This window comes from Rutidosis leptorrhynchoides, chromosome 3, assembly GCF_046630445.1.
Source record: "Rutidosis leptorrhynchoides isolate AG116_Rl617_1_P2 chromosome 3, CSIRO_AGI_Rlap_v1, whole genome shotgun sequence".
Taxonomy (NCBI): domain Eukaryota; kingdom Viridiplantae; phylum Streptophyta; class Magnoliopsida; order Asterales; family Asteraceae; genus Rutidosis; species Rutidosis leptorrhynchoides.
This window is the reverse complement of record NC_092335.1, coordinates 687,970,210-687,978,265: the sequence shown is the minus strand read 5'-3', so window position 1 is coordinate 687,978,265 and position 8,056 is coordinate 687,970,210. Positions and strand designations below refer to the sequence as shown.

At 34.2% G+C, this 8,056-nt stretch overlaps 1 protein-coding gene and 1 pseudogene across 1 annotated transcript; one reads left to right on the top strand and one right to left on the bottom strand.

Moving 5' to 3' along the window:
* Positions 1-2,533: 2,533 nt before the first annotated feature.
* On the top strand, positions 2,534-4,898 carry LOC139899485 (uncharacterized). The gene is made up of 2 exons (XM_071882315.1): positions 2,534-2,762; positions 3,276-4,898. Exon 2 carries the CDS (start codon positions 3,278-3,280, stop codon positions 4,550-4,552), a length of 1,275 nt encoding a protein of 424 aa, XP_071738416.1. The 5' UTR covers positions 2,534-2,762; positions 3,276-3,277; the 3' UTR covers positions 4,553-4,898.
* Positions 4,899-4,963: 65 nt separating this feature from the next.
* On the bottom strand, positions 4,964-6,975 carry LOC139902716 (short-chain dehydrogenase/reductase 2b-like; annotated as a pseudogene).
* Positions 6,976-8,056: the final 1,081 nt, after the last annotated feature.

Here is an 8,056-nt window from a genome sequence, read left to right as displayed (position 1 = left end):
TAACTAAATTTTTTTATTTACATTTCATTAAGTAGATAAACCCTCAAACTTTATTTTATTTGTGTAGTAATAAATCTAATTACTTGAAAATTTGCACTCGTAGTCTTTGAACCATGTCTCAACTACATCTTTCACCAACATCCTTAAACTATCAATTTTTTATAAAAAAATAAAACAAACAAACTCAAATATTATTTAACATTAAGATTATAACGCTTTAACGTACTTAACTCAATTCCATGGTTATAACTACAAAACCAACATTGAAGATTGTTATTTTCCATTGACTATATTATTCAAGGGTCATTCTGATGAAAGAATTTCTATTGCATCGCCAAACTTCACTTAAATGAAGAAGATACTTGTTGCATGTAGTGCTCAGCTCCAATTGAATCGGTGGACCACCTATTATTGCATTGTCCTCGTTCACATCTTATTTGGGATTCTTGTTTAGATGGCGGAAGGTTTCGTGGACTATTCCATCATCTTTATCTCAATGAGTAATAATTGAGCCACACAGTTTTTACAAAAAAGATATTCACAGAAGACATTGAACCAACACTAAAAGAAAAGAGAATGTAGAAAGAGAAACTAACATAGATTGTAATTAATTACTTTTATTAACCACCTCACTCTATGGATATTTTTTTTGTGAATTGCTTATGACTGTGACATTCCTCTAACCTCAATTCACTTCGAATTTGCTCTTTGGAAAAAGTATCAATGCGTCAATGTAATTAATTACTTTTATTAACCACCTCACTCTAGGGTTAAATGTTTAGGTCTTTTGATCTCACGCGATAAGGCTATAATCAATGGGGAATTTACATGTTGGAAATTTGTGATAAGATTGATAAAGTTCAAGGTTTTTTAAGGGCTTCAAACTCAAAAGCTTTGTCGATCATCAACTTCACATTTAACTAAATGGAGATTTTGATCCAAGGCGCTTAGCTAATGACTACTCTGTGTTGATATAGTCTCTTTACGTAACATTATAGATGTATTTGTCAATGATTTAATTTATAACTTTCAACCATCTCTTTTGCTTTGATCGGGCATTTCATTACTACGTATTATTTAGATGAAATGATCCCGCAATTTATATATAATTACGTTTTTCGGAGAAAAAGTATTAAGAAAAAGGTGCATCATATCTACCACTTTATTTTTGACAAAATTATAGTGTTTGTACCTGACGTTTGCCTAAAACTGCATGATAACCCTTTATATCTTTTTTGACGTGTTTGGTCACCCACATTTGCACTAGTTACACGTTTGATCCCTCAACCTAACTGTCATTAGTAATGTTCCGTTAAGTGATATCATGTGCATGTGAAGGTATTTTTGTCAGTTCATAATTTCCCTTCACCACCTTCAATTTCATCCTTAACAAAATTCACAAACCCTACATTCTTACCTTTAAAAATTCTAAACAAAAGTATAATTACAATTAGAAGTTGGAAGCTTAAACATTAAACAAAACAAAATAATTAACTCATTCGTATATAAGTTATACACACTATTCGGATATACCTACCCATAAGAACATCATCTTCCATCACAAAAAGGAGCTACCGTCAAACCCACAATTATTATTATATTATAATTATATACTCTGTATCCGAATATCACAATTATATGGCAGTTATATATAGTCAAAACCCACCGCCTTTGATGGTCTTGCCATCTTCCACCTTCTTTGGACCGAAATTTCCGATGCCTTCCTCCGTCTTCTACCCTCTGAATGTTGCAACCACTAAAGAATCCGCAGTCAGTTAACTATATCGAAATTGGTGCTTTAGATTTCCATGAAACTGGAACGATTTTAGTGTGTAAAAGGTTAAATCGTTTAAAAGACCAAATAAAACATGTGATCGTGATCTGTTGAGATTCAATTGCTTAATAACAAAATCCAAACACCGATCGACACCATCAGCTCCATCATCAGACCGATCAGCTCCGTTGTTAGACCGATCAGATTCGCCGTCATCACTCCGAAGAAGGTCAAACCTTACAGTTTGTGAAGAATAAAATAACTTCGAGGACGAATTTAAGGTGTAAGCGGCATCGACTTCGTCGGAGGAGGTGTGGGTGGAGGAACGGTTTTCCGACAGTAGTAGAAGATTTTGGTGGCGACGGTTGCTAGTGAGAGGGGAATGCGATGGTTTTGAAAAAAAGAGAACTAGATTTTAAATGATCTCTACTTTGTACCAGGGTTTTTTATTTGAAGATTGCACCCTTTGTAGGTAGAAGGGTTAAATTGAAATAGAAGGAAAATGACCAATATACCTTCATGTGCATTGCACATGATAGTTTTAACGGATTTATATAATGACTGTTAGATTCAGGGACCAATCGCGTAGTTAGTGCAAACAAAGGTGATCAATCACGTTAAAAGATAAATATAAGTAGCTATTGTGCACTTTTGAGCAAACATCAGGACCAACCATGTAATTTTGTCTTTATTTTTCTCTACTGGGGTTTCAAGAACACAGAACACACGTATATTCATTCCATCACTAAATCTAGGGCACAATCACAACAACATAAACACCCATCATCTGTGGATTACACAAATTTCAATTCAATTACCGTATCCAATGTTAAATTTATCCAGTTTCCTTTATTAATTCCAAAATAGATTCCATAATCATTTCCCTTTCTACTTTTGATCAGCGGAAATCCCAAATTATTGTGCTTTTTCCATTTCGTAATCAAATGCGATCATAAATCATTTGCCTTTCTTTTAATTTTACTCCGAGGTATACTTCTTATAAATATTAGGGTTCTTCGATGTTTCATTTCCGTATGAATTTATTTGCTGATGGTTTGTTGACGAATGTTATTATTTGGATCCCTATCTGACCATAGGAAATAGGATTAGGGTTAGGTTATAAAAGTTTGTATCTTTGATTTATTAGGTTAATGTTGTCCTTTAATTTAAATCTGTTTTGACATTATACTAGTACCTAGTGATAGAACATTGCTGTTAAAAGTGATCAGCTTTCAGTAGTACTTTACAGATTGATACTCTTAGCTTAATAGCTTAATTGCATATTTTGACAGCTTGGTGACTTATATAACTTTGAAAAGCCTTAAACGCTCGACTCATATGCTTAAGTTGGTTAGCTCAAGCCAGTAATAATTGAACTTGTTAGCTCTTTCAAATTTTAGTTTTCAATCAGCTTATAGGACAAGCACACCCTTAGTAACAGACTAGATAAAAGAGTGAGAAGGATTATGTTGCTAACAGATGCCATTCTTGTAATTTGCAGACATGGATCCACCAGGGATATGTGCATTATGCCATAGAACACTTTCATCTGAGAATGAACCTGCTGATCTTGAATCAATAAGTATATGCGGGGATTGTAAGTTCTTGTATTTAGAAGAAAACGGCACCCCGTCATCAAATGTTCCACGTATTGCTCCTAGAATAAGACGAACAAGATACAGCAACAGTTTTGAATCAATCGAAGACATCTTTTCACAACAGTTTTCCACCATGAATAATCTTGGTGGGCCCAACCCCTCTGTTGTTTCTGATACAAGTTCTCGCAGGGCTATCAGTGGTTCAAGAAGATGGCGGCGGCGGGGGGTTGTTTCTGATACAGAAAGTGATGGTTTTGATTCTGTTTATGCAGAAAGTGATGTCATTTCGAATGAAGCTTATGGAGATGATTCGGATGCTTCTGTGGATGTTCATAGTTTTTATGGTGTTGATTCGGATACTGATATTGACCCTATGCAAGCTGGTCTGAATCAGTGGAGTTCAGATGAGGAAGATGAATATGAAGAGCTTGAAGATCATGATAATACACTTGGATCATTGATTGCAAGAGTTCAACTTCAACGATATGGTCAATATGGTCAATTACCCGAAATCGAAGGTGCAATTCGTGTAAGAATCAGTGAAGGAAGACGAGTTCATGGATCAAACCCGTTTGGTAACACAGACAATGACCATTCGGGTGATTATCTTGATGAAAGAAGCTTTGAAGAATTTTTGGAACGGTTAGCCGAGACGGATAACTCCAGGCGCGGTGCACCACCTACGTCTATTACGTTTGTGAATAATCTTGAATGTGTGGTGGTTAATGATATGGACCATAATGGGTTAGCGTGTGCCATTTGTAAGGACTCGTTGACTGTTGGGACAATGGTGAACCGACTTCCTTGCCTTCATCTTTACCACCCATCGTGCATTAAACCATGGATAAGTACTCGAAACTCTTGTCCACTGTGTCGGTTTGAGCTTCCAACCGATGACGTGGAGTATGAGAACCAGAAGCAAACTATTAGGGAAGGAGATGTGGTTCGAGAGATCGAACCGCAAGTGGAAGATGGTTCATTTGTAGAACTTGAAAGTCTAGAAATTGTGAATGATAACGGTGGAAGAGGAAGGTGGTTGTTTGTGGCTGCACCGCTAGTGAGCCTAGTAGGGATTGGTCTTGCGTTGTGGTTGGGCAACCGCAGAGTGGTTAGTGGTTCAGTTTCATGTGGGACTAGTCAAAGGGGGAATAGAAGCAGGAAATGGTGGGGTCTTTTTTAATTAACAAAAGTTGGGGGACTAATAATGAGAGAGTGGAGTTGGTTTCTTGGTTTTAGTTGTTTTTGATTTCATGGTTGTTTTGATGTAACTGTCTAAGATGAATGAATGGTTGAGAGGATTGAGAGTAGCATCTGTACATAATTTGCTTCTTGAATGGATCTTCAATCTTAATGATTGGTATTGTTGCTTTTGGGACACTTCTTGTAACATGCTTATTATGTTTCAATGGTATAATTTGACCCATTTGTTTGTAAATGGGTTGATCTCAAATGGATGATTTGACCCATTTGTTTCAATGGACACTTTTTGTAACTTACTTCTCTCTGTCGCAAAACAAATGTAAACTTTTATATTATTTGTTCAAAATAATCATGTGATAATAAAATGCTTTATATGAAGCTAATAAATATGGAGCCTAAATTGTGTATATATGCTTAATATGGTTTAGACAGCTAAAAAAAAGTTTCTTGTAACAGCAAATACATTCATTCAATGATAACATCAGTTCGTCATCATTCGTAATCTGTTACTGTTTTTCGTATGATCAATCCTTTACTCGTAGTAGTAACATTAATCAAAACGTTGCTGCTTGCATCTCGTTAAAGTAAACTCCAGAAGGACCATCGTCAGGCAACAAAGCAACCATTACAGGAGCTCTAGCACCTTCTTCAGGGGTCATATTTCCCATATGAGACGTTATATCCGTATTCACATAACCCGGATAGACACAGTTGACTAGAGTTTTTGGAAACTTTCGTGCCAAAACTCTCGTGTAAGCATTAATCGCAACTTTTGAAACTTTATAAGCAAGTAATTATACAAGGCCAACCGTTCTCTGACAACTTATTCGCTTCAAAATCGTTCAAAAACTTTTTGATGATCTCGTCGATTCTCTCTTCGGTAAGGTTTTCAATATCTTGAAGCACATCTTTCACTTTTTCATTGCGAATCCACTAAAAAACACAAAAACAAAAAGTAAAATAATGTTTGTGTATGTTTGCTTTTAGAGAAATGATATCATTAGGTTTTGAGTAGAAGTGAATATGTTACTTACATGTAACTGTCCATAAAATGATGTAAGGTTGACTATTCTTGGCGATTTCGAGAGTTGGAGAAGAGGAAGAAACGCATTTGTGACCCGTTTGGTTCCGTAGTAATTTGTTTCTATACAATTTTTCCCAAATCGTAAGGGTCTTCAAATATTGCGCTCAAAAGATGTGCATTTTCATCACACACTTGCTGCTCATAAAATGATACACAATACCATGTTTATTACATCAAATTAGATCACATACTCTATAAAAATTGCCAACTAAGTTGTTCAAATATAGAAATTTGGTATCTTTTCACCACTTTTTGTTTCAATTACTGCAAAATTTTGAAGAATCATGTAATTTGCTTAATTAAAGAAATCAGCATTACTTACATATCCTTTTTCTTTGAAGGCTTTAAATTCATCAACATGCATGATTGTTCCATTTACTCCAGCATTATTTACCTAATCAAATTTCCCAATTTTAGAGATAGATAACTAAATACATGCATATACATACCAGTATAAAAAGATGTAACATTATAGAAATTTTCTAATGACAACCCTAAGGGTTGTCATTAAGATATTTAGACATGCTAATTTTGTTTGTACAATCAATATAATCACCCATTTTCTGGAAATAACCACCACCAAATCAACAAATATACAAGAACTTTATGCATCAATTTTCTCTTAAAGACAACCCTTAGGGTTGTCATTAGAAAATTTCAACATTATATTACTTTTTGTAACTTCAGAAAAATATGTGGCCATAAATATTCTTGCTCACCAAGATATGAGTTTTTTGAACTGGGATTCAACGTATTTAGCTAATTGATCAACACTCATCGGATCTTTAACTTCAAGCTCATGAAAAACAACCTCAGCGAGACCAAAACCGTTAAGTTTGTTTACAGCTTCCACACCTTGACTTCCATTTCTAGCAGTTAATATGACTCTGATGTCGTTTGTTGCCAACTGACGACATATCTCGAACCCAATACCTTTGTTTCCTCCTGTGACAACTGCAACTCTAGTATTGAAACAAACAATATCAAGCTCGTAGATTATGTCGAAATTAATATTTATAAGCAATAACCATTTAATATACCTTTTCTCACTTGACACAATATTAGTCTTCTCCATCTATATATGAACTGGGTTTAAAACACACAATGTTAAGCACTATTTTAATGATCAAGAATATTACTAATATAACTTATATGTTTCTATATCTAAGTTACTTACAAAAAACAAACATATAACAGAATTTCAGCTGGTAGTTTAGGTGTATTCTTGACCATAAAAAGAAACAATAAAACTTGATTAGAGCAAAGAATAAAGAAAGATAATAAGCTCTTTTAGTTTGAATGGCCACCATGTATTTGGATTTGTTCCTACTAATAGTTAAACTAAATGATGCTTTATTTTAATATCATTATTATTATAAAAATATTACTATTGTTTTTATCTGGAATTTGTCAGAATATCTCTAGATTCCTGCTTTAGTTAAGTTTTTTTTAGTACCAAAGAGAATAGCTGATATTTTTTATAGTACTATATACAATAAATATAAACTCTGAAACAAAAAACCAAAATTTTGGCTGCATGTGATCTTAAATCATGTGGATATTTTTTTTAACGACAATATCGACATCAAATGCTCTCATTTGTCAACCACGCATGCGTTAGGAGGAAACCCAGTTCATGACGATGTTGGCAGTACTATCGAAGGTTGAGAAAAATACCAAGAGACCTTCTCAAATCGTATTGACGTTGACAGTACCATCAAAAGTTGAAAACTTTCTGCTTGGAGTGAGAATCGAACCTGGGTTGGCAGTACCCCAAATTAGATCCCACCCCATACCCCAAATTAAATCATGTCAATATTAACTTTAATATGAGAAAATTGTGTTCTTGTAATCTTGTGAAGAGTTGCAACACAAATACACAATAACATAACATACAATATTGAAACTAGTAACAGAATCTTTAACACCCATGATCCAGTTGTTGATGACATGATGTTATAACAAGGTGCTACACTGAAAGGACCCGTTCATATACATTATAAACGATTCTCAATAGTTGATTACATCGCGAGGTATTTGACCTCTATATGATACATTTTTCAGACATTGCATTCGTTTTTAAAAGATAAACTCTCTTTACATCAAAAATTGACAGACATGCATACCATTTCATAAGATTCAACTATAAATGACCTAATCTGTCATTTACTTAATAATAATCTCTATTGAACTCAACGACTTGAATGCAACGTCTTTTGAAATATGCCATGAATGACTCCAAGTAATATCTTTAAAATGAGCAAATGCACAGCGGAAGATTTCTTTAACACCTGAGAATAAACATGCTTTAAAGTGTCAACCAAAAGGTTGGTGAGTTCATTAGTTTATCATAATCATTTATTTCCATCATTTTAATAGATCACAAGAATTTCATTTCCA

What these genes read in the sequence shown, in the direction of transcription:
- LOC139899485 (XM_071882315.1), top strand. Translation starts at nt 3,278, where the DNA reads ATGGATCCACCAGGGATATGTGCATTATGCCATAGAACACTTTCATCT.